The following is a 27,140-nucleotide window of genomic DNA, read 5'->3' as shown; positions in this document are numbered from 1 at the left end:
ATATATTTATTGAAAAAAATCAACATATAAGTGGACCCACACACTTCAAACCTATATTGTTCAAGTGTCAACTGTACAGTGATTTCAGAGTGTTAGTGCCCCCTAGGTACATATAAGAAGCAAGCAGAGATCCTTTTTAGAGACTATCATACTAGTCTTCCAATTATTTCAGTGAACACCTCTTCAAATAAAATGTCCAGCACACAATTAGAAATAATTAGGTGCACATGGCGGAAGGACAGCATGAATGAGAACCAGCATCAAACACAAGTTCCACAGGGGATAGAGATACTGACTTTATCAAGCACAGACTATAAATGACTATACTTACTACATTCACAGTAATAAAAGTAGATTAAAATTTTCAGCAGAGAATAGGAAAGTATAAAAAGAACCAAATAGAAATTCCAGAACTGAATATTGTAATAAAATTAAGAACTTAGTGAATGGGTTGAATAACAGGTGAGACACAGCTGAAGAATTATGAACTAGGAGATAGGTCTGTAGAATTCAGAATGAAGCACAGAGAGACCAAAAGATGAAAATACAAAAAGGAGGGTAAGAAATAGGGAGGATGAAATAAGATCAAATTGCTTTAATTGGAGTCCCAGAAGAAAAAAGGATAGTTTGGAAAAAAGTAATAGTTGAAGAGAATGGCTGAGACATTTTTCAAAACTGCTGAGATGTTAAAGCCACAGATTCAAAAGATTTTCCTACAAACCCCAAGCATCAGTTTAATAAAAAAATGAAGGAAAGCTTTTAGACTGGTCATAGTAAAGCTACTTACAACAAAAGACAGGCAGGGGCATGGGAAAGATATTAAAATTTCATCTGCAGTTTTCTTAATGAGGATACAAAAGTCACTAAATGCAAAGAAAATATTAGTAAGTTGGACTACGTTAAAATTCGCATAATTTATCAAAATATGTCATTAAGAGTAAAAATGCAAGCTGCGTATTAGAAAAAGATAATTATATCACAGAAATCCAATGAACAGCTTACATCAGATTTAAAAAACAAAGTAGAAATCAATAAGAAAATAACTCAGTTTTTTTAAATAGACAAGAGACTTACACAACACTTAACCAAAGAGGTTATCCAAATGACCAACACTCATGAAAAGGTTAATCAGTTAGATGCAAAATCATGCAGTAACATGAGATTTCTGCATTTACCAGGTATCGACAAATAGGTGAGGCAACAAAAACTCTCAAATACAGCCAGCAGGAATATAAACTGTAACAGCCACCTTGGAAGAGTTCAGCATTATCTGTTGAAAAGCTGAAGTTATTTTTCTGATAAACCAGCATTTCCATTCTTATGTATATACTCAACTGATAAACATACATTTTTTATGTACCAGGAAACATATATAAAAATGTTCATAGCATTTTCCGTAATGGATAAAAATTTGAAACAGTGTCCATCAATAGTAGAATGAATCAACTGTTACTTGTTCATACTAGGACAATGAACCTGAACTACAACTAGACACACGATTGAATCTCACAAGAATAAGCTTTAGCAAGAGGCCAGATTCAAAAGAATATTACACTATGTGATTTGTTTCTTTAAAATTCTAAAATGAAACATAAATCAACTATGGTGTCTAGGGATGCAAAGGAAGAAAAGCAAGAACATGATTATTGCAAAAAATACAGCATAATAGGATTAACTTTGGAGGCTGGAAGGTGGTAGTGCTTTGGAAAGAGAAGTCAAGTGGGACTCTGGGAGGCTGTCGTCGTTGTTTCTTGACCCGGTACTACATGGGGGTGTTCATGTGAGTTTGCTTTTTCATAGTTCATTGAGTTGAACCTTAAAATATTAAGAAAAATAAAAATAAAACGAAATAGAGTAGAAAATAAAGTATTCTGGGCACTTGAACTTTAATGTTTAATTTCTTAAAAAGTAAACTATCTAAGGCAAATATGGCAAAATACTAAGATTTAACAAAGTTGGGTGATGAATACATGACTGTGTGCTTTATTATTTTGTACTCTATAAGGAAGCAAATGGAGGATAGGGAATTAACTTTTTCCAAGATGGCAAGTCCATGGGCTAGTGTTGACCAAAATTGAAATGGTAGTGTATGTGTCACTAATGCCAGCTTAAGCACATTTCTTTCCTTTAAGCTTCTGTTGACTATACTGATGTTTGCTATAAAATCAAACAAGAAGGATCTGTTCTGTGCAGCATTTCCAAACTTTCTAGACCATGGGCACTGCATTTTGTTTTGTTTTGTTTTTAAGGTCATTAGTAGTTTTAGAAATGATATCTCCCAATGAAATGAGAGAAATTGAAGACAGTGAAATAAAAATTGAACTATGACCTGAGAGAGGTGCTCTTTTCCTATCTGTTGTGTTCATTAACTTATTTAAGTAACTTCATGGTCATTATCAAATACGTTCTACTGAGACTCCCACAGGTTACATAGCAAGGTCTTTGACTGCTTTATAGTTGTAAAAATCTGTAGATCTATACCACTTGTCATGGATTGTGAGTGTTGGTCATTTAAAATAATGGAGTCTAGTTAACCACAGTCCTGAAGTGTGGTCATAAGTACCGTGTTTCCCCCAAAATAAGACCTAGCCGGACAATCATCTTGAATGCGTCCTTTGAAGCAAAAATTAATATAAGACCCGGTCTTATTATACTGTACTATATAAGACCTGGTCTTATACTATAGTTATAGTAAAGTAAGACCAGGTCTTACATTAATTTTTGCTCTAAGAGACGCATTTGAGCTGATTGTCCAACTAGGTCTTATTTTGGGGGAACATGTAGTAGTGATAGTAAAAGTGAGGAGTGGGAATTAGGGTAATATTTTTTGAGGTATATGTGCCAAAATGGTTACATCTAACTCGTTTAATCCTCATAATCATTAAATTATCTTTATTTCACAACTTTCTCTGAAATTTAGGAAATTGCCAAAATTGGGATTTTATATGTATAGAGGTTTTGAATAGTAACAGAATCTTAGCTTAAACAATGGCCTAGATCAGTGGTTCTCAGCCAAGGGCAGTGTTGTTCCCCAGGGGACATTGGGCAATGTCTAGAGACATTTTTGGTTATGGCTACTGGCATCTTAGTGGGTGAAGGCCCAGGATGCTTCTAAACATCCTCCAGTGCATAGGACAGCACGCACAACAAAGAAGTACCCTGCTTAAAATGCCAATAATATTGTTGTCTAGGTTGAGAAATCCTGGCCTAGGTTCTTGAGATTTTAAGATTTAGGAGAATACTTGTTCTCATTGTTTAGAGCAGTGTTTAAATGAACCTTTTTCCATGTGTCATTTCACATGGATCACACACCTCCATTTAAAACCTCTTTCATTACTTTACAGCGATTATCTAGGTGAGAGCTAGAGAATGCCATTATACTGACTATCAGTTTTCCATGACTTCTTAAATGGTAGGCTTCTAAGGAAAGGAATTCTTTAGATTTACAGAGGAAACGGATGTGATCGCGTTGGCTTTCCCAAGTCACTCTGTAAATGCCATAGTTACTACGCACACAGACACATTTATACACACGCACAGCTGCCTACCTCTTCCAAGCTCTAAGTGAAACCTCTGGCACCTAAGGCATAAGAGCATCATAAGAGATAGTAAACCATGCCACTTCTTCTAGTTCAACAAGGAATGACTGAAGAGACCTGCAAAACCTCCTTCACAAATTGTAAAGCTTTTAACTAGAATTCAGTACTTAGCAGGAGGACTTGTGAATTAAGTGGCAAATGGAAAAGAGTAAACGAGAAAAAATGTCCTGTATCTAAATCTGTACTTCAATAAAATTTTAAAAGGATTATTGGTGACATTAAATTGCTATGCTTCTGTTTTAATCATAAGTGAAACTCCCCATCTCAGAGCCCCAATAGAATGTAAGCACCTAAGGGCGGGGACATTTTTCCCCACTACTAAATTCCTAGTGCCTAGAAAGTTTCTGGCACATCGTAGACCCCTGGACAGGTTTTGAGTGGGAAAACTTACAAATGGAAGAAAAACGAACAACGTGAGTTTATTTTATGCCCTAAGACTGCACTTTCATGACTTTTGATCTGTGCTGTGCCAGGCAGGCATGCCTCAGCTATAAAGTGTGGTGCCAAAGATAGATTTTGGAGCACTCTGTGTCCTATTATGCCAGATCCAGAACTTACAGTGTTGCCACTTTTTAAGTGCTTTAAAGCAAGACGTGAAAAGAAGGACAGGACTGACCCTAGGAAGAGACACTAAGAGAACACGGGAGACACAATGAAGTCTCATCAGGAATAAAACCTGGAATTGCAGAGATGAAAAGTCGGCAACAGCAAGTGGCTGGAGGAGGAGAGATGTGCATCTCGCCTGAAGAAAGATGAAACCTGCTTTGAAGAAAGACCGAGAAATGACTTACCTTTCCTAAGCTGACCACCCCCTTTTGGATCTTGTGGGGATCCCTCAGGATTACATATGTCTTCAGATGTCTCTAGTAGAGATGCATTTTGATAGATGTGTTCATAGCACATATGAAATACGTTGATGTTCAGTTTTAGCAAATTACCTGCTCAGGTCAGGACATAACCACTGACAGAGGATAGTATGTCATTGTGGACCTGTGAGTTGTAATTGGATAATAGACATCACTGTTTACTTCACATTTTAGAGTTAGCATGGAGGTGCCACTGGTTTACATTATACTACTCATTCCAAATACTTTACTTCCGACCAGAACGTGCGTCCAGAGCCACATGGCTGCTGAGCCGTGGGTTACCACCAGCATCTTTGTGTTCTGAGATGCATTGAAAATCCTAAGCATGATAAGCAAGTCCAGGGCTTTTCCTTCCGTTTCCTAATCTTCTCTTTGACTGCCATAATGAACACAGTTGACAGCCCTTGGTGATTCTCTGGGAGTTACCCTTTTAGGGGTGAGAAGTATCTACCCTACGTTAACACATGTATCAGCAGTACAGGTCCTGTTGCTTGAAGAACATTCATATCTGAGATTGCTGGCTGACTGGTGGTATGTGGACAGGTCTCATCAATAATGAGATGATGCATTATTAGTTTACAGTGTAATGTAATGTCACCCTGTTAGTTTACTGGGTAAAAATGAAAAGGTAGGTGCTCTCCAGCAAATCTCGCATACCAAGCAGCCTTACTAAAATACTCCCCCTGATTCCCTCCCTTCCTGAGATACTGTCTCCCAAGCAACCCATTTGAAACAATATATCTTAGTTTTCATCACAGACTACTGTTAAATGAAAATTACAGTTGTCTAAAGAGAACTTTTCCTAACCGTTGCACATCTCCTTTCATTTTTGCTATTAACCATGATCACGTTTGCAAGCATCTACCTTGTCCACTATTATGGACTAAATGTTTGTGTTACCTCCCCCACCCCCAAATTCATATATTGAAGCCCTGCCCCTCAGTGTGATGGTATTAGGAGTTGGGGGCCTTTGTAAGGGGTATTGGGTTTAGATGAGGCCCTAAGGGTGGAGCCCTGTGTTTATAAGAAGAGGAAGAGACACTAGAGCTTCCCCTCCCCACCACATGAGGACATAGGAGAAGGCAGCTGTCTGCAAACCATGAAGAGGGCCCTCACCAGCAACTGAATCTGCTGACACTTTGATCTTGGACTTCTAAGCCTCCAGAACTGTGAGAAATAAACATCTCGTTTAAGCCACCAGTCAGTGGTATTTATTACAGCAACTCCAGCAAAGTAAGGTACCCACTCTTCATGTTCTGTTCGGACTGACTTATTTCATTGGGTCTCTTGACCAGTCAATGCGCAGCAGACAATGTATGCTGACTTAATAATGTCATAATCCTGTTGAATTTATAATCTCTTCAAGAACAAAACAAAATTATCATGCATCACCATCCTCAGAGAGGATGTTCTCACTGGCCTATTTCCACAGCCCTAAGCTTAAACCATCCCCAGAGGACATTTAGGTCATGTTCCAAAACAAGTCTTTAGGGGGTTGTGTAGCTAGACATTCATTGATTTAGAGATATATGTAATCTTGCAGATCTGTGGACATTCCGCTGATTGTTCGGTTTTAATACTTCCGTGGGAATGTATCTAAAAAGCTTATGCACAGTCACATGTTCTTTATGTCCTACACATGTGAACTGTCCTATGACCATCATTTTGGGAGAATAGATATTCATTTCTCTTGCTTGTTGTGGTTCTCTTCCCTAATTGCTTTGTGAGCTTACTTTGCTTATGTACTTTATTATCCATGTTATTACAATATAAGTTACTCTTAATTTTTCATCATAAACATGTCAAATACAGCTCTAAGTGTTTACAGCTATATTAGTTCATTGAACTCCATGTGCCAACTCTATTTCTTAGACCATCTCATTTAATCCAACAGTCCTAATTAGGAGGTAGTTGTTACCCTCATTTTAGAAACAGATTTTGTGAGGCTAAGTAACTTGGCCAAAGTCACATGACAGAGCTGGGATTATGACCATTTCAGCAGCTACTTTATAATGTCCCTAAATCTATAATCATGGGGCTTTCTCTTGTCGCAGATGAACAGATTGAATATCAAGCGGTAACTTGCTCACATTTACGTAGCTGAGTCCTGATTTTCTGACTCAAGATTACAGAGCTCTTTCAATTTCAGTGTTTTCAATATTCCACGTACAGCCTCTTGTCTGTGACTTACAAAGTGCTTCCCCCAAACCTGTTTCATTGGATAGTTAGAGCTGCACTCTTAAGTTGGACACGGAATGTGCCTCCCTTATTTTGGATGATGACACTGAGACTTGGGTTAAAAGAACTGCCTTTGTTTATAATCAAGTCAGCAAATCTTTTGATCCTTAACCAAGCTTTCAGCGGCCTTCCCTGCACAAAAGGTGTAAAAGGCATCACTTTTTACATCTTTTGTGTGGAGAAATTATCCCTTATGTCATTTCTCCTTGCTCATATAAACCAAACTTTTTTTTTTGGGGGGGTGGGGTATGTAATCTTTCTGACTTGTTTAAAATCTGGTCCTCTCACCGTAAGACAGGGGCTTGGATTTTTATTTTGTCATCCACGTTCTTCCCGTTTTCTACACAGTAAATCCGTAATGCAGGAAACATCTCTTTAGGGCTGACAGATTGTGGCCCAGGTGATTTTGATGTTCTTACTGTTAGTACAGAGGATGCTGGTGACTGGGCCAAGAAGCTAAATAGGACTTTTGGAGTGGTTTGCTTTTATCCCTTCAAAGTAGCAAATTGGCTGTAACTGCTGATTTGTAGAACCTTTAGTTTGTCCTGGAACCTAGTGTTATGTTGGTGTTACATTATATGCCACCTTGCTCATGGATATGCTTCTTGGTTCTCTCTTGCATTGTTGTGTACTCTGGGTCCTAAGCAGTAGAAAATAGTGTCTCCTTTTGGTGTTTGCTTTGGAAATCATTTACTTTCGCGTAGTGTTTCTTTTCTTCAAGGCTGATTTAAATGCCTACCTTCTTGTGTGACCATAGGGTAGCCTGACTTTGAAATGATCTGTAGTCGGTTATATTTGTATGGCCTGAGTTTGGAAATAAGGCCATGCTAGCTTTTCTATGCTTGCCTTAAAAAGTATCTGATGATCTTCCCTTCTTCCTATGTTAATGTTTTTCACTGAAAATAAAGCGCAATGAAGCACTTGGTCCTTGGGTTGATTAGAACTTGTTAAATGATCTTTCGTATGTCATAGGGAATATGTTAGAGAGTGTGTTACCAGTTCTGGTACAGATATACTATAGCATCATGGTCTCAGTTCTCAAGAAGTTTCTCTGGCCATTCAGCCTTGATCAGCAGCTGTCAGCCCATTCAGACTGACAACATTAACTCTTTCGTGAGTATAAATACAATACATACTGGTGGTGGTGTTTTGTTTTTGTTTTTGTTTTTGTCAACTTCTCTCATTAAACGCAGGGCAGAGACCATGCATTTCAGAAGTTTGGGAGCCACTTTTGATTCCAGAAAAAAACACCATTTCACCATGTTATATAATAGCCATTCAGACTGGTGCTTGGGAATGTCATCTGTAAATAGAATATTTCAGTCAATTGAAATAATAAACATAGTATGTTGATAGCCAAGCTAAGTATTAGCGTTACAGTGTCTTGATATTCCCCTGAGGAAAAGATACCTCAAAAATCGTCAAATGTGATCTCCTTGTGCTTTTTTCCTAAAATAAGAATCTCACCTACAGCAGTTTTTTCTGTGGCCATGAAATTCTCTCCTACTTTATGTCATTTGTATGTGTTCCTATAAACCAGAGCACCTACAGTGGTAATAAGGAAAACAAAAGTAAGAGTCTTATAGAGTTAAAAAGTCTAGATAGGTGCAGGGTCATAGTTGTAATAGTACTACATGTATTTCAGAGTCAACTAGGGGCACAACCAGCCATAAAAAATACAGTGCATTTATGAGAGGAACGTGTATCTTTTCTGTATAAAATTTAAGACATGTTACCATTAAAACATGAAATGTTTAAAGCTAAATTGTATACCTCTTCTAGAATGCTTACCTGTGGTTCAGTCAGCATCGTTTTGCAAATAAAGAAAATTGATGTTTGAGAAAATCATTGAACGTGTTTAAGTAATCTTTGTGCTTTTGCATTTTCCCATCTGGATGCAGCTGAAAGTACCCATGGCAGACAAGCCTGGTAATACAGTGAATTTCCGGAAGCTACTATTGAACCGTTGCCAGAAGGAGTTTGAAAAAGATAAAGCAGATGATGATGTCTTTGAGAAGAAGCAGAAAGAACTCGAGGCTGCCAGTGCTGTAAGTATTTTCACAGAGAGACAGAGCTTGTGCAGTCTGGGTGTTATCAAATGGAGTTTTCATGAAGCTGGCTACGAAATCTCCCTACTCCTTCAGTAGGTACCTGTGGCCTTTTTTTTCATGTGGAGATACTATATATTGATGTTTAGAGGAATACTCGATTCCTTTTAGTGCTGCATATTAGAGCAACTCAACCTCCTCAGATGGGGATTCAGAACCTAGATTTCACAGAGGTCACTGAGTAACAGAAATCTCCTGAAATGGGTACACACTTTTGAGTCTAGTTCAGTTTTGCTGAGAAGTAGGTCTTTAGTTGCAGTCAGATTTTCAAAGAGTATCCCTGATCCCACGAAAGGGTAAGGATGGACCATGAATCTACCTGTATGGTCTTAGCATCCATTGTGCCGTACAGATTTCATCATCAAGATTCTATTCTTCTTCCTTATATAACAGCCAGAGGAGAGGACGAGGCTTCATGACGAACTGGAAGAAGCTAAGGACAAGGCCCGGCGGAGATCCATTGGTAACATCAAGTTCATCGGGGAACTCTTCAAACTCAAGATGCTGACGGAAGCCATCATGCATGACTGTGTGGTGAAGCTGCTGAAGAACCACGACGAGGAGTCTCTGGAGTGTCTGTGCCGCCTGCTCACCACCATTGGCAAAGACCTGGACTTTGAGAAAGCAAAGGTAAAAGTTCCAAATCCCAGATAAAAGAGCCAAGACTGTCACTGGAAGTGCTCCATCTCGCCCCAGCCACCGAGGCTGTTGAGTTTTCTCTCTTGCCGTTTTCATCGGCAGTTTGGCCATCATGCTCTTTACCACATTTCCATTAGAGTCAAAAATGGAATGGATCCTAAATTATATAAAAGCCAATCCGTGAGCTGTTCAGATTATTTGTCCCTCGTCCTTTTTCTGCATGGCCATTTCCTAGGTCATTTATAAGTATATGCAAATTATGGGAAGAAATAAGTGGAGAAAAGCTACTCTGGGCCAGGACTGAGGGTGATACAGAAATGAAAACCCAGTCGCCTTCCTAAATTTATGCTCTAATTAATGACACCGCTATCTAACCATAACATAAGAAATCATTACAAATGTTATAATTCAAACATAACATGGTGCTCTACAAATAAGGGGATGGGAAATTAGAAATGCTTCAAGGGATGTCAGAAAAGTTTTATAACATCTGAATCAGCTAGGATTGTTTGGCTATGACAGGAAACCCCAAATATTAGAGATTTACACAAGACTGAGGTTTATTTCTCATTCATGTAAGTAAAGTTCAGAGGTAAGAAGTCTGTGGCTGCCCTGCTGGCTCAGAGATGATCATAAATCCCAGTCCTCCAGCTTACCGTTATGTTATTCCCAGGGTGTAGCCCTCGTCCTTTGTGTTCTCAGCAGAGAAGGTTGGAAAGGGGCAAAGGACACAGCCACCTCCCTCTTAAGGAAGATTCCAAGGAGCTACAATGTGCCATTTCCATTTATATTCTGTTGGCCTGTAATTCTGTTGACCACACCAGCTGCTTGGAATATGTGGCATTTATTTTGGGTGTCATGTGCTCAATTAAAAATTCTACCACATTACGTTTTGGGTATAAGTTGTATTCCTAGGCCACTTAAAAATTCTACAGGGTAAGACTACACTTGAATTCCTCAACCAGGAACACTAATGATTTTGTTTCTTGTAGCCACGTATGGACCAGTATTTTAATCAGATGGAGAAAATTGTGAAAGAAAGAAAAACCTCATCTAGGATTCGATTCATGCTTCAGGACGTGATAGACCTAAGGCTGGTTAGTAGAAAAATAATAAGCCTACCACTCCAGTCTCTTTGAAGGAATTGGTTTGAGAAGATGTCTTAGTATTTACCTGTGTAAAAATGTAATGCTCTTCCTGTAGGACTCTCAGAACTTGAACTGACAAACTCGTCACAGAACTGTGAGAAAGGACAAAAGGCACATACACCTGCCTGTTATGTGTTTCTTCTCTTTACTCTCAGTATCAAACCACATTGCAGTTTTGAAATCAGCCATTCTGAATTCATACGGTGGTCAATTAAATTTAGTCTTAGGATGCTAAACAATTAGGAAGCCTCATCTTCAAAATGAATGCGGTTCACTTCCTTGAGCCTTACGTGTTTTTTTTGTTGTTTTTTTAACAGTTCTTTATTGGGGAATAGTGTGTACTTCCAGGACTTTTTTCCAAGTCAAGTTGTTGTCCTTTCAGTCTTAGTTGTGGAGGGTGCCATTCAGCTTCAAGTTGTTGTCCTTTCAGTCTTAGTTGTGGAGGACGCAGCTCAGCTCCAGGTCCAGTTGCCGTTGCTAGTTGCTAGTTGCAGAGGGCGCAGCCCACCATCCCTTGCGGGAGTCGAACTGGCAACCTTGTGGTTGAGAGGACGCACTCCAACCAACTGAGCCATCCGGGAGCTGAGCGGCAGCTCAGCTCAAGGTGCCGTATTCAATCTTAGTTGCAGGGGGCAGAGCCCACCATCCCTTGCAGGAGTCAAGGAATTGAACTGGCAACCTTGTGGTTGAGAGCCCACTGGCCCATGTGGGAATCGAACCGGCAGCCTTCGGAGTTAGGAGCACGGAGCTCCAACTGCCTGAGCCACCGGGCCGGCCCCATAGCCTTACGTTTTTAACCTCTAAAACGGGGGTGTTCTTTACCTTGTGGATGTGTTGTAAAGATTTAGTGAGAGAGGTAATTCTGTGAAGTGCCCAGCACATAGACTTTGTTTTCTACTGTCTATGTTCCCTCCTATTGTGCTTTCTTCCCCTCATTTCTCACACAGGTACAGGTTTTACCTCTCCCACCTCTTTTCTGTCTTATTTTCACTCCTGCAATGAATGTACTTCAGCTGACCCTAAACTAGAGAAAGTAAATACAGATCCCACCTCTCCCCTCTCCTGCAACCAGACCAGATAGCATTGGTGATGGTTTTGTTCTTGCTAAGCCCAGATGTGACCTCAGGTTCCTTCTTATTACCAAAGCCACTACCAATTGATCAGAATTTGAATGCTGAGTTAAACCTATTTGCCATCCTTGCTTCTAGCTAACAGAAAAATGTTAATATAAAAACTTCTCCATGCATGCCTTCAACCACTCGTACTTATGTCAAATGTTGGGACTGTAGCTGGGCAGGGAAGGTAAGGGAGAAGGGTAATTATAAGGAGTCAACTTGTTTTGTCCCTCACAGAGAGGATAACCAGAGGGAGGGGGCTGTGGCACTTTGTGTAGATCACCAGAAAAATGCTAGTCATCCTCAGTTTAGAACCCCCATGGGGTGGTATGAACCGAGGAGCAATACCTCATACTAAGGCAAGGCCAAAGAATCCTGATCTTTTTTTATTCCTCTCCTCTCTCCTCCTTTCAAATATACAAAATAAATAAATAAATAAATACACCTGGGCTACTTTTTCTGTCTTTTTATCCATCAGCTATCAGACTGCTTGGTGTACAGTAGTTCAGAGGTGATTTAGAAGAATTGAATTCTTCACCTCTAATACCCAAACTGTACATAGTGCTATCTTTAAGAAAGTTAGTTGAAAACTGCTGTAGTACCCCATTTTATAAGTATTTGATACTTTTTCAGCAGTGAAAAGTATAAAAATAGAGTCTCAACATTTTTTTAATTTTAATTTTAGTTATCTGACTGTTAACCTTATTTTCTCCTTTTATAGTGTAATTGGGTATCTCGAAGAGCCGATCAAGGGCCTAAAACTATTGAACAGATTCACAAAGAGGCTAAAATAGAAGAACAAGAAGAACAAAGGAAGGTCCAGCAGCTTATGACCAAAGAGAAGAGAAGACCAGGTGAGGGGTGGGGTCCACTGGGGCGTTAGAGAACTTAGGAGTCTGAGAGACAGATACTTAAGAACTCCATATTTAGACGTTAAGTGAAATCAGAAAGCATAACCCAGAGAATAAAGTGGTAATTGATGATAAATGAAGAAGTTTCACCTGGAGGCAGGTTAATGAGTAAAAGCAGAGTGTGCAACAACTAACCATGATTTCTTTGACCATTCAAAGTCAATGATCAACAGGACTTTACTGAGTATCTTCTGTATACTCACTGTTGGCCAGGGGTGTAAAAAGAAGTGGAAGATGATCCTTCCTTCCTTCTGAAAGCTTACAGTTTATCTGGGAAGGCAAAACTAATACAGGGGATGTTTGTCAAGCAAATGGAAGATATCAATTGTGAGATGTATTCTCCATTAAGTTTGTAAAATTCAAAGGAGAGGAAAGATAGAAAGCTGGAAGAAATCTTTATTTGAGGAAGGGGCGCTTGAACTGGGCCTTGGTGGAAGATAGATATTTGGAAAGGAAGGGAGAATAATTTTAGTTACAAAATTAAAATATATATTATAAAGAGGAATAAACAGTCCTGGTTGTAACAAAATTTCAGTGTTCATATGGAACGGGAAAATGTTTGTCTGGAAGTGTGCAGCCAGATTAAGAACTTTTGCCTTGATTTGGTAGGCATTAAGGAGCCACTTGAGCAAAGAAGTAATGTCATGCATGAGGCATGTAAATAAAAAGGTCTGTTGCTCTTTACATGATGAATCAAAGGGGCACACAGAACTCAGAGATCTTGCTGTTGTCGAAATCCTATGTGGAAGGAGGTGAGACTTGGTAGCAATAAGAATACAAAAGAAGAAACGGGGAAAAAGATGAAAGATGAAATAAAAGGCATTTTGCACCTGAGAAAATAGAAAGTCCATCGACTAAGTTTAGGAACATTGTAAGAAGAAACCTGTTTCAGAAGGGAAATGATTGTATTGCTTTTCAGCTTGTTTCTTATGAGAGCACAATGGGGCAGCCAAATGGGGATGCTCGTTCGCCCACTGCAGTTACGGGGTCGGGCGGTGACTGAGCCTGAGCGCGTGCACTCTGGAGCCAGACAGTCTAGGTTTGAATTTCAGCTCTCCTACATCCTACATGTAATGCTTTGCCCAAGTCACTTAATCTGTAAAATGGATTTAGTAATAGTACTGAGGATTTGTGTGAGGATGAAATGAGGTAGTGTCAGTAATGTGTTCAGTGTAGCAACTGGCACATAGTAAATACTCAATAACCATTAGCTATTATTTATCACAGACACAGTAGGTCTCATAGTAATGTTATGAGAGATGAATCCTCCAGGGAAGATGGTAGACTTCTAAGTTTCACGGAACACCACACTTCCTCACCTTCCTCACCCTACTACCTAGCGTGATGCCTTCCAGGCAATGACTTTTATTTGTTATCGAACTCGATTGAGAGGGAAAAGATGAAAGCCTAATTCATGGAGGATGTCCACAGTTGACTAAAGGAAGGAAAGAGCTATTAGAAAAGTGGCAGATAAAGAACAAGTGGAGAGGAAGAAGTACTAGGATATAAGTATCATAGAAACAAGGAAGAAGTAAGTCTGTTCGTGATCAGTAATATCAGATAGCACAGAGGAAATGAAGAAGGATCAGAAAAGTTTTTGGATTGACAGTTTAGTGACCTTTCATTCATTCAGTAAATACTTTTTGAGTGCCTCCCACTTAACAGGAGAGAGAATGTCCCTTCCCTCGTAAAGCTTACATCTTCCTGGGGAGAAAGACAATAAACAGATACTTAAATAAAATATATAATTTTGTCAGATAAATTTGTTATATGGAAAAAAATAAAGTAGAGAGGGAGGGATTAGGGAAAGCAAGACTTGGTGGGTAGAGGTTTCAATTTTAAGTAGGGAAGTTGGGGAGCCTATTAAACTTGGTATTGTTTGAGCAAAGACCTGAAGCAAATGATGAAGTTAAGTCATGTGGATATTTGGGGAAAGAGGGTTTTAGGCAAAGAGAATATAGTAAGTACGAAGGCCCTGAAACAGCATTTCCAAGGAACAGCAAGGCCACCAGTGTGGCTGGAGCAAAGGGCATGGTGAATGGTAGAAGATGGGGTCTGAAAGGCAGGGGGGCCAGATAATTTAGAGCTCGTGGGCTGTTTATAAGGAATCTTTTTTCTCTAAGTAAAATGGACAGATAACAGAAGTGTTTGGAGCAAAGAAGTGGCAGAACCTGACTTATGCATTACTAGAGTCACAATGGCTGCCATGATAAAACATAAGGGTAGAAGCCCAGAAGTCATCAAAGAAGTTTTTGTACTAGTTGAGGAAATGTTACTGGCTTAGACCGAACTGGTAGTATTGGTGGTAGAAGGGGCTATGTGCTGGATATATTGTAAAGGTTGAACTGACACAATTTGCTGACAAATTGGGTACAAAGTGTCAGAGAAAAAAGAGTCAGCATTTTCTGCCTGAGCAGCAGAAAGGTTAGAGAAGCAGGTTTTGGAGGAGTGATTGAAGCATACTGTCATTTGACACCATTCAGTGAAATAAATTTTGGAATAAGTAATTTCCATCTGACTTCTCCCAAAGTGTTCTAAATATTAACTCTATAAACAGTCATTAACTCTTTAAGCACTAGATGTGGAGATGTGGCCCTCCCTGGTCTAGCACTTAATCTCTATTTCTATCGCTTGGTTTCTTCTAGGTCATTAATGTTTCATGGGAGACCCAATATAAGCAGAGTGCTTCTGCTTGACATTTTCATGCTGTGGCTGTTATAAAGAGCCAGTCAGCAATGCTTTCACAATTTCTTTTGTCTTTGTCCTTGGTTTTGATTGGAGCTGTTGTGTTGACACTCTTTCTCACGCTCTCATTGTCAAACTGACTTGTCACAGATGAGAGACTGGCTCACTCTGTTCTCCCAGCAGGCGTACAGAGAGTGGATGAAGGCGGGTGGAACACCGTTCAGGGGGCCAAGAATAGTCGGGTTCTGGACCCCTCAAAATTCCTGAAAATCACTAAGGTGAGTGTTACATTTAAAACACAACAACAGCCTCAAAACATGACTCTCAAAGTTACTTCTTGCTCATCTGAAATAGCCATATTGCACATTTTATGGGGTGGGTTGTTTTTTTCCCTACAAATCAATATTGATCACTGTATTCTTACATTCTTGTCCTGTAATTAGTCCTTTTTATTTCTATGAGGGTTTATTAGGTTAATTCTTAAAGTTACAAGATGCTCAATATAAGAGATGATAACAAAGAGACTTCAGAAGCTGTAGTCAATTGCAAGCTTTATACAGTGTATCCTTAGCTCTGGGAAAGAAGCGGCTCCCTGTTTAAGTGTAACCATGGAAGGAATTAATGGTTTTCTATGCCCAAGGCCTAAAAGAAATCACAGAGGACCTGCTAGAAACCATTCTGTGATAAATATTTAATATACTCCGTTTAATTGCCTCTCTTATGGGCAGTAAGAGGAAAGAATTTTCTCCTAGCAGATGTTTTCTGCAGTAGAAGTTGATCACTATAAGTAAAGTGACGAATGTAGAGAAAGCAAAATTGGATTTTATAAAAGTGGAAACTTCTAGAGCCCAGTGGGTTTTGAAAATTATTTGCAAGTCTAGTTTGATCCTTAGTTGTAATACACTTTCCACAGTTCTGAAAATTGGCAACCTGCCAGTAGAATGCTAGAGACAATCTAAAGCTAATGTGAAAAAATCCGATGAAAGAAGGTAACTGACAAAAAGAAAAACTTTGATAAAATTGGAAGAAGATGGGCTATATCGTTTGCATCTTTATGGTTTTGTCAAAACTTTGCATCAGGGTAGAACATGACTTCTCTGGATCTCTCCTGATGTTAATTAGCTAGGATCCTATTCTCTAAGATTCTGGCACATTCTTCTAGTTGTTTATGTCTCAGAGCAGGAATTCCATTGCTGAATACAACTCGATTTCCATCCATGTTCATTTCCAGCAGGAGAGTTTTAACCAAAATCTTAATGTTTAGAGGTTTGGGGGGCACTGGGTGGAAAAGGTGAAAGGATTAAGACGTGCAAATTGACAGTTACAAAATAGTCCTGGGGATGTGAAGTGCAGCGTAGGAAATATAGTCAATAATACTGTAATAACTATTTATGGTGCCAGGGGAGTACTAGACTTATCTGGGGGAATCACTTCGTAAGTTACATAAATGTCTAATGACTACGTATGCTGTACACCTAAAACTAATATTACACTGAATGTCAGCTGTAACTTAAAAATAAAAAATTTTTGAAAAATCTTCTGTTTGAAGATCCCTCCAATTTCAGTCTCAACATCTTTGTAAGTTTTATCAGTACTCAATAACATTTGTCTCTGTTTTTAAATATTGTTTCTGTGAATGGACACTATAAAAAAGAATAGTGCTGGTATTAAACGTACATTTTTTTCTTAATATTTTGAAAAAAGATTTTTTTAAATTAATTTTGTCTATATTCAGATAGTTATACTATAGATACTCTACATAAGTGTCCTAGAAAAATTTCAAAACCATTAAACACATTCATTGTTAACTGGGAGAGAGTCGTGTGAAAGCATGTTACATAGGAAGGCGGTACTGTCAAGAGTATAGTAATACCTTTGCTGAAAAGAGCTTCGTCACAACTTTGGAGTTGTATGTGTTTCATGATCATTTGTGTGACATTGTAATTCTACTCACTTGCGCTAAAAATGTGCTTGGAGGGTTAAACCTGAAAGACAACAGACACCTTAATTCCCTAACATTCTATTCTTGTGTTTTGTTTTGTTTTTATTCCCCTTTGTTGAATATTCCCATTCCACCTCTCCATCCCTAGCCCCAACCTATATTGGACTTTGCTAAAATGTGAAATCTTTCTGTCTTTGGACCTGTTTTCTCACAATTAAGTGAAGAATTAATGTGTTAATTTTGTAGTATTTGTATATTCCTTTCTTCTTTTGTAAACCACTGGGTATAATTATACAAGAGGAATCATTAGAAACTGCTTATATTTAGCAAACTGGCACAGCATCTCAGAGAACCTGAATGCATTCTCCAGACCGGCCCATGGTTTCAAACTGTGTTTGGTAGAAGCTGGATTCCAAGGAAGTGCTTCAGGGGCCACAGGAATCCTCTTGAACGTGAACAACTCCAATTTATGTTTCTCAAATCAGTATTCCAAGCAAAATTTGTTGCTAAAATTGGTTTTACTGCACTGGAAATAACTATTCTTCTAGAATATTTCCTAGAATTGACTGTGGTCACTTATGTTACAGCCCACGATTGATGAGAAAATTCAGCTGGTACCTAAAGCACAGCTGGGCAGCTGGGGGAAAGGCAGCAGTGGTGGAGCAAAGGCCAGCGAGACTGGTAAGCATGGTGGCGTGTCCCCTGTCAGGAATCCGGGTGTGGTCTGTTAGCATTCACCCTGCAGTGCACTCCCACAATCATTTAATAATGACTTTAGGAAAGGATCGATGGACGAACCATGCCCAAATTTACTGGGGGCCCTTGCCGATGAACAAAAATTAAGGCCCTCCTTGTCAATAAGGATCCTTAGGTATTTTAAATATTTCCAAAAAATCTTTTTAGTACAGTTAGGCCACGGAAGACATAATCTCTTAGGTTCCTTCGTTGTGGTAACACAAATTCAGTATAATCAGAGAAATTACTGGGACCCCAAACTCAAAGGCAAACTCATTTTGCTGAGATGGAGAATGTTAATACCCAGAGCATTTAATTTCAGGGTGTCGTAAAAAGAATAAAGAATTAAATTGAAATATTTTTCAAAAATCTTTACCTCAAGTCAGATTTTGAGAGATTTGACCTTAGGATCGAAATATTTGGATCATCGCAATCACATTTTCAAAGCTGAAGAAGCCCTCTATACAAAGAATAAAAACTTCATCGTTAACCTACTTCCCATATTTCTCTTCTACTAAGTAATTTTAACCTTTTTTCTTTAAATTAAAAAAATAATTTGTTCATTTTAAACCACATGCATGATTTTACTTAAATGATGAGATTAAAACATTGTATTAGTACCTTTTTTAAGTGAAATACAGTTGACCCTTAAACAACTTGGGGATTAGGGTGCCCCCCCACCCCTGTGCAGCCAAAAATCCGTGTATAACTTTTTAACTCCCCTTAAGTTGTACCTTGGTATCCATGGAGGATTGCGTCCAGGCCCCCGCCGTGGACATCAGAGTCCATGGATGCTCAAGTCTCCTCTATAAAGGGGCATAGATCATTGCACACAGCCGGCCCCCCACATCTGCACATTCCCAACCTCAGATCAAAAGCCACACAGGTGTTTATAGAAAAGCCACTTGTAAGTGGACCCTCACAGTTCAAACCTGTGTTGGTCAAGGGTCAACTATATTTTGTTTCGTGTTTGCTTGCCTCCCTGTTTACCTATTTACCAGTCCCACCCCCGGGCCCTACCTAACAGAATTAAATTATGTTTTTAAAGGAGCAAGATCAATTCATTGTAATGAACAAAAATTTCTAAATTCTTTTTTTATGCAAATCCTTTTTAACACTCTGCTTCTCAGAATATGGTCTGCGGACTAGGAGATTGGCATCACCTTGTTAGGTGTGTTAGAAATGCCTAGTCTCAGGTCCCACCCCAGGGAGGCAGAGGAATTCGAAACTGCATTTTAGTCATGTGATTTGTATTTTTTTATCAACCCTCAACACCTATAGATGCCTTACGGTCAAGTGCTTCCAGTTTAAATAGATTCTCTGCTTTGCAACCTCCAGCACCCTCAGGGCCTACGGCATCCACACCCTTAGAGTTTGATTCCCGACGGACCTTAACCAGGTAAGAAGCCTGCTCTCCGTGTTAACTCAAGACTCACCTGCTTATCGCCATATGTGTCTGTCTGTCTGTCTGTCTCTCATACACACCCACACAGATGATGATAATTCCAATGGATGGATTCCTTTCATCCTCAAAGTTGATTCCCATGTTCTTTTCCTCTAATCTTCACATTCTGTGATTTCCGAGATAAGAACAAAATTGGGTGGTAGATTTGGGATGGAATGGGAAGGAAAGGTAAATTATTTGGCAAATATTTAATGGTTTGCTCCTTAAGAAAACCAGGCTCACCCCAAAAGTCCTGGAGGCTTGCATAAGGCTCCCCAAGCTAATGCCTTCAGATGCTCTAGATTCATTTAGCACTCTCGCGTACGGGAATTAAAAGATAGGACAACCCACCCATACACACCTGTTTACACTGTTCTTCAAGTTATGTTGGAGGTTGTCTTTTATTTTTCACTACTACGCATTCTACTCTCTTCCTGCTTTCGTTTTTATAGGAGTCGTATCTCCTAGTGTCCCATTGGCTGGTTTACAGAGAATGGATGAGGACCTGGAGTATAGTGACGTAGTGACAGAAAACAAAAATCTTTGATAACAAGCACTTTTAGAGCTGACGTTTCCTTAAGCTCTCAAACTTTAGTTTTCTACTATTGTAACGTTTGGCTAGGTAGACTTTCTAAATGACGTTACTATCCCCTTGGCATCTGAAACAGCACAAGACAGCTTTTTTAATGACGACTTGGATTGGCATTGAGCACCAGTTGTGCTTTTGAGGTGTTTGTGGCTCTTTGCCCTGTTCTAAATTTCCCCTGGTGACTCTACTTTTTGAGTGTGTATGTTCTTTTACAGTGATTAGACTGTTGTCATGCCTCTATGTCTTGCCTCTTCTCTTTCTTTTAATTTGCTGCTGCTCATCTGCCCGGGGTAAGGAGCTGTTTGTCCAGCTGGTTAGAATTGTCTAAAAGAAGACTAAATAAGGAAATAGTAAGGTTCGTCCTTAAAATGAATAAAGTGTGTGAGACTTTGGCTATTCAAAAATTACTTCTACTTGGTTCTCAAATGTTTTCTATTTATATGAAGTTTCTGAATAAATAACGTATCGTATAGTTTTCAAGATAGTGATACCACATTCTTTTGGTCTTCTGTTTCCTCTTCACTCATTTAGTTCATACATTCGTCATGGTCTTTTTTATTCTTAAAAGATTTTTAAAAGCTGAAGCAAGGAATTGTCTTTGGCATTTAAAATTTTTAAGTAGTATCGCTTTAGCATTTAAGAGAAAAGTTAAGGCTATCTTAATATTCCCTTTAAAGCAATGATTTTACCAGTTTCTGTAAATAATTATACTTTGAAATACAATTGGTGCCTCATACATCTAAAGTTATCTGAAAAATTATTCTACATACTTTAGAAAGTCTTAATTTTTTTAAATAATTTATATACAAATGGGATCAGGTGGTCTTGCTTTCTAAAGGTGCTGTTTTGTTTTGTCTTTTTTAAGTCGTGGAAGCATGGGCAGGGAGAAGAATGACAAGCCCCTTCCATCTGCAACCGCTCGTCCAAACACTTTCATGAGGGGCAGCAGTAGTAAAGACCTGTTAGACAATCAGAGTCAGGAAGAGCAACGGAGAGAGATGCTAGAGACCGTGAAACAGCTCACCGGAGGCATGGATGTGGACAGGAACAGCACCGAGGCTGACCGAAACAAAACCAGGGAGTCAGGTGAGAGACTCCATATGAACAGATGCACAGGAAGGTGTGGGCCTTGAATTTGGAATTAACATACAAAGGAGACTTTGTGCCTCAGTAGATTTCAGAATCAATACATGATAGCAACACATACTCCAGCACCTTAAAAGTTAAAGGGCATCTTCATAGTTTTATAACATAGTTCTCATTCCCAAGGTATCCCTTTGTTCAACAATTTGTAAATTTTCTTCTTTGTCTATTAAATGTGATGCTAATGAGGTCCTCTTGCTGTATAGTCAGCAATTGGAGTTTCCTGCACGTTCCCTAAGTAACCCCCCACTGTACGTTTCGAGCACTTATACCTTTGTAGAGCCCCTCAAACCAAAGAGAAAATATCAAATTGTCTTTTGTTACCTTTGTCTTCCTTGGTAGCCTCTGTGGTTTTCATACATGTTTAGCACGTATATGCTTAGAGGGTAGACTCAGTTAGTGCTTTAAAAAGTGCCTCATGTATTTAACCTATCTATGTTTCAGTTTCCTCATTTGTAACCTGGGGATAATAAGGGACTATGAAGATTAAATGAGAAGTACATACATGTAACTACTCAATACATTACCTGATACACACAAACTTTTCCAAAGGTGTTAGATGTCATGATAATGAGTGTGATGAAAGATAGTTGAAAGATAATTTTTAGCATTTTTTAACTCTTAATCCTGAAGTAATAATGCTAGTTGTTCACAGCATTTTTATAACTTTCAAATTTGTTTCACTATTTAAATTGTGTCTTTTAACTATAGTTTCTAAATGGATTTCAGAAGCAAATTGAAAAATCTCCCGGCTGACACAGACTTCAGATCTTTTAGCTTTAGGGACACTTAGCTTTCTTATCTGTGCTAGGAATCTGGGGGACATAACAAGATAGGGCATGAAAATACCGTGTATGTAGTGAGTAATGTAGCACAGCTTCCCTGCATGTTTCATCTGGTCATTCGTTCATTCCCCACGTGTACCATGAGTACCTAGTGAGTTCTGAGCACTCGATCCCTGCTCTCAGCCTTCAGTCTGCTGCTTCAGGAAGACCTTTATCAAATAATTCCACAATAGATTACATATAAGTAGAAACTGAGAAAAACGCTCTGAAGGAAATGGACATAGTTCTGAGAGAGTACTTAACAAAGGAGCGATCTAGAATAGACACAGGGATGTCAGAGAAGGCTTCCCTAAGGACTGAAGGACAAGTAGGAGTTAAAGCAGGTTTGCCGGGAGGACGGGTGTGGGATAGAGAGAAAGAGCATGCCAGATAGGAGAGGAGCTCCGTGGGCCAAGGGGTGGTAGGTGGAACCATGTCATGTTCCAGCCGTTGCCAAAGGCCCACATTGCTTGAGCTCTGCACAACTGCAGGCATCACGTGCTTTTCATCGTCCAGGCAATAGGAATCAAAATCTAGAATGACACCAAAAAGCTCTAATTATAAGTTTGTCATATCCCTGTTATCCTTTTAATTATTGTGGCTCATGTAGTTACTTAGTACGTATCTATTCTAAAATGTTTCTGTATTCTGCATTTTGGCTGTCTTGCTCTGTCAAATTTGTATCTATTTTGATGCCTTTACTGAAAAAACAATGTAACAACACATAAATATTGTCTACCATGATCCCACTGGTTTTAATGATAATTTTTGTCGTTTTTATTTTCTCACTTCATTTAATCCCGCTAGTAGCGAAACAAGAAATTCCATCAACATCAGCCCCTGACAAGCCTGCATTGTCAGAAGAGGAGATGGAGAGGAAGTCTAAATCTATCATTGATGAATTTCTACACATTAATGATTTTAAGGTAAATGAATTTTTTTAAAAAAGCAACAACACAGAAAGCCCCGTGACAGACAGTAACGTGGTTCTGGTCTAAATCAGTTGTCATTGGGGACTAATAAGACTTAAAGTGTGTAATCCAGGTCCTATATAGTTCAGTTTGCACAACCCCGACATGTCTCTGCCAAGTGCTCTCTTTTAAATTGAGACCATGGTTCACAAGCTCAGGTGGCAGGAAGATAGAATGGGTACCAACCAGTCCATCCCCACTATGGGATAACCAAATTGACTTTGATATTGATAAGCAAAAAAAAATACATTAGCATTAGTAGTCATTTCTGGCTCTCTGTATATTACCTCCCATGATTCTTACAGTCATTTTATCATCATTCTTACATTGACTCTAAAGTATGGCCGACATTACTTTATTTCATAAGTGGCAAACTGAGACACAAAGGAGTAAGCACTGTGCCAGGGTCAGCCTGAGTGAAACATTGCAAGACATGGCTTTGCATTTGCCCTTCTTTAACCCTGGCCTTCCCTTTGATCTTCATTTTACGATTGGTAGTGGCAAAGATAGATATACTGCCTGACTTCACGAGCCCTATGGTCTAGTGGCAGAGACGGACCATAAACAGTAACTCCACAAATACAGATTTAAATTGTACTTAGAATAAGTGCTAGTAGACCTAGATAGGGTCTTAGGAGAGATCATATAATAAGACCTAGCTGAGGGATCTGGAGTAAGCAAAGGCTTGTTAAAAATATTGGTCAGATACATTAAATACTTTTGCTTTGGAATCATATGATTAAAAATCCTTTCAAGTTACTTGTTCTCTTGACAGTCTAGTCATTATCTGTTTTCCATACACAAAAATCAACTTGGGGAAAAAAAAATCGGCTTGGGTAGCCATAGCCCAGCCTTCTAAAAACTTCAAGCCTCAAACTGTGTAAAATTCAGAAGTTGGAAGAAGTTTGATGATAGACAGTTTGGAGAGGATACTTTGCAGAAGCCCTTGGAAATGCATCAAAAAGAAATAAACAATAACTTGAAAGAGCCAAAGAAGATACCTCATATACCGTGATTTGTTACAAAGTAAGGACTGTTCTTGTAAAATGGCAGCACAGCTTTTTTCCTGCATGGAAGTCGGGAAATGTGAAAGACTGACAAGAGAAAGGCTAAGAAAGAACAGAGACAATAAGGACAAAAGCAGTGGAGATTGGCTGCAAAAATAATTTGAAGGCTATGCAAAATCAGTGAGCAATAAATACTTTGAAAGAGGGAAAGTATGACCCTGTGACGAACTAGAGATATAGGGAGAAAAAGATCTTAGCAAAGCTCAAGTGCAATAAGAGGACCCTTTGAAGAATCATTAGCCCGAGGCCAGGCCTGCAGTATGGAAGGGACAGAGTCAGTTAGGACTCGGGATTTCATTTTGTAACGTACAAGCTCTGCTGCAGAGGCGCGATTGGAACCAAGTAATAATGTCTGACACAGTGAGGGCTTGTTATGTGCCGGGTGCTCTTCTGCATAATTTATGTGTATGAGTTCATTTAATTCTCATAACAGTCTCCTGGAATTATGTTACTATAATAGCCATTTCTACAGATTAGGAAACTTGAGGTGCAAAGATGCAAAATAACTTGCTCTGGGTTATACTGCTGATAAGTGGCAGACTCAGTATTCAGAGCCAGGCTTCTAGCTTTAGAACATAAACTGTCCTTTATCTCACTACCTTTAAGGTATAAGTGTCACACTAAAGGCTTACAGTTTTTCCTAACATTTTAATAGGTGCTGTTATTATTAACAGCAATACAAATGAATATTTATTCATTTAATTGTATTGGGGAATATTGGGGAACAGTGTGTTTCTCCAGGGCCCATCAGCTCCAAGTCATTGTCCTTCAGTCTAGTTGTGGAGGGCACAGCTCAGCTCCAAGTCCAGTCGCCGTTTTCAGTCTTTAGTTGCAGGGGGCGCAGCCCACCATCCCATGCGGGAATTGAACCGGCGACCTTGTTCAGAGCTCGCACTCGCACTCTAACCAACTGAGCCATCCGGCCGCCCCCAAATTAATATTTATTGAGCTTTTGTTTTGTCCTTGGCAATGTGCCCAGTGCTTGTATTCAATCCTCACAGTAACCCTGTGATAGGGAGTCAGGCAGAGAGATTGTTACACTGAGAGATTGTCATACTCCTAAACTCACACAGTTGTAAGTGGCAGAGCCAGGATTCAAACCTACATTTTTCTGACTCCACAGCCTGTGTTTTTAGCCTTTGTGATGTATCTTTACTGAGTACCTAAAATGCGCCAAGCACATTTCAGGGCATACTGCCTGGATGTGTTATAGTGAGTGTATCTAGTGAACGTAGTCCGCCGTCGTGAGTCTTTGAGGAGCTTATGATCTAGTGGGAGACGCAGACAAAGCTGCCCTACAGACAGGTAATAAATAAGTAAACAACAGCTACAAAAAGAAAAAGAATGTTTCAATGCAGAGAAATAAAATTAGGAGACATGATAGCCCTTAGGTGGGCAGTCACAGAGACTTGAGGAGGTGTCATCTCAGCGGAGAGCTCAGGCAGGAAAAATCAAACCATGAGAGAATCCAGGAGAAGGGCAAGGTTATGAAGTGCTGTAACAGTAGAAGTACATGATGTAGTTAGTTAATCCTGTATGCAGATGCAGATTCAGTGAATAAATTCCCATTGAAAGACAATCATTTCGGGTTAAATAGTGAAGATTGAATACTTGCATTCCTGACCACTCCCTCCTGGAAAAGCATTATGATGACGATGATGGTCTTAAAATGAGGCAAACCCCCCCCCCAGGATAAGGAATAGATAGCAGCAACATTGTAGAGGCTAGAAATTAGAAGGATAAAAGGTAGTGTATTTAGCAAACTTTGAATGTGTGTGGAGTGCAGATGAAGCTGGAAACAGGATTGGTTGGTTTAAAATGTATATGAGAAAGTTTTACATGACAACTGGCCCAAATGTTTTGAAAATGCTAATTGCATAGAAGGACAAAAGAAAGAGAGAGGACTGATCTAGATTAAAGGAGTTTGAAGAGACAGCATGACATGTAATATTGGGTTTTCAGTTGGTTCCTAGAACAACAAAAAGCTGTATTGGACATTTGGGAACAGTTGTGAAAATTTGAATATGTACTATATATATATGTCATTATTTTTTATTGACATTGTATAAATGTTAAGTTTTTTAAGTATACGAGTATATAGAGAAAGAAAACTAACAATTGGTGAATCTAAATTGAAGTGAAGATATGTAGGCATACATTATACTACTCAATTCTCTGTAGTTTCAAATTTTTTTAGATAAAAAGTTGACGTGGGGAAGGTATTAAACAAAGTAGCAGAGGGACAGTAAAAGAGCGGTGAGACACCTGGATGTGTCTCCTTTCTTCAGTCAGGAGGCTGCCCTTATCACATGCGTCTTCCCCCTCACAAGAGCTACTCTCTTTAGAGGTGAAACCAAAGGAGTTTGTACCCAAACAAAGTTGAGATAGCAGAGCTCAGGGAGACACACTGCTGTATTGGTGATTCAGCGACCCTGGCTGCCAGGGTCTTGTTTGTGGAACTTTCTACTGAGTTTGTGGTAAGAGATTTTAAACTTAGTTGAACACTCCTGTAAGGTGTCTGGATTTTTGGTGTAAGCTCTTCTTTGCTATTTGAACAGGAAGCCATGCAATGTGTGGAAGAGCTGAGTGCCCAGGGTCTGCTCCACGTGTTTGTGAGAGTGGGAGTGGAGTCCACCCTGGAAAGGAGCCAGATCACCAGGGATCACATGGGCCAGTTACTGGAGCGGCTGGTGCAGTCAGAAAAACTCAGCAAGCAGGACTTTTTCAAAGGGTCAGTATCCTCCCCCGGAGTAGTCGTCACTGACTAGGCTCTGGAGTAGGTAATTTTTAAAATACAGATCTTTTTTAAGTATTTCGCTTTTTCCATAGATTAAAACTGCACTATAATATGTTTGTGTGTAATATGTTGATAATAAATTGATTGACATGATGGCGTTTTGTAGATTGTGCTAGGGATAAAGGTTTTCTATGTTTTACTGTGAGCCCTATATTATGATGTGAATATGGTAGCAGAGACCCCTTCACTGTGGGGAAACTGAGGCCCTCCCCAGCCTATTTACGTGTAAACCCCTTCATGTTCTTTGAGGAAAAACGTTTCTTTGTGAAAAAAAAATTCTGGAAAATTGACTTAAACATAAAAGCCTTATCTTTTCAGT

General features: G+C 39.2%; 1 protein-coding gene across 25 annotated transcripts in view; it reads left to right on the top strand.

Annotated features, from left to right (window-relative positions):
• Positions 1–27,140, top strand: part of EIF4G3 (eukaryotic translation initiation factor 4 gamma 3) — a 283,104-nt gene that overhangs the window by 234,356 nt on the left and 21,608 nt on the right. For 13 of the 25 annotated variants that reach the window (XM_033113792.1, XM_033113791.1, XM_033113790.1 and 10 more), the window contains 10 exons: positions 8,605–8,751; positions 9,205–9,441; positions 10,443–10,547; positions 12,435–12,567; positions 15,490–15,587; positions 17,839–17,932; positions 19,268–19,385; positions 20,885–21,105; positions 22,794–22,912; positions 26,583–26,755. In XM_033113792.1, coding sequence (XP_032969683.1) covers positions 8,605–8,751; positions 9,205–9,441; positions 10,443–10,547; positions 12,435–12,567; positions 15,490–15,587; positions 17,839–17,932; positions 19,268–19,385; positions 20,885–21,105; positions 22,794–22,912; positions 26,583–26,755 — 1,445 coding nt within the window. Of the gene's footprint in view, positions 1–8,604; positions 8,752–9,204; positions 9,442–10,442; positions 10,548–12,434; positions 12,568–15,489; positions 15,588–17,838; positions 17,933–19,267; positions 19,386–20,884; positions 21,106–22,793; positions 22,913–26,582; positions 26,756–27,140 lie in introns of those variants that run through there. The other 12 variants (XM_033113798.1, XM_033113794.1, XM_033113788.1 and 9 more) reach the window with 5 other exon arrangements.

This window comes from Rhinolophus ferrumequinum, chromosome 9 (assembly GCF_004115265.2).
Source record: "Rhinolophus ferrumequinum isolate MPI-CBG mRhiFer1 chromosome 9, mRhiFer1_v1.p, whole genome shotgun sequence".
Classification (NCBI taxonomy): domain Eukaryota; kingdom Metazoa; phylum Chordata; class Mammalia; order Chiroptera; family Rhinolophidae; genus Rhinolophus; species Rhinolophus ferrumequinum.
The sequence above is the reverse complement of the archived record's forward strand: the minus strand, read 5'-3'. Positions and strand labels throughout refer to the sequence as shown.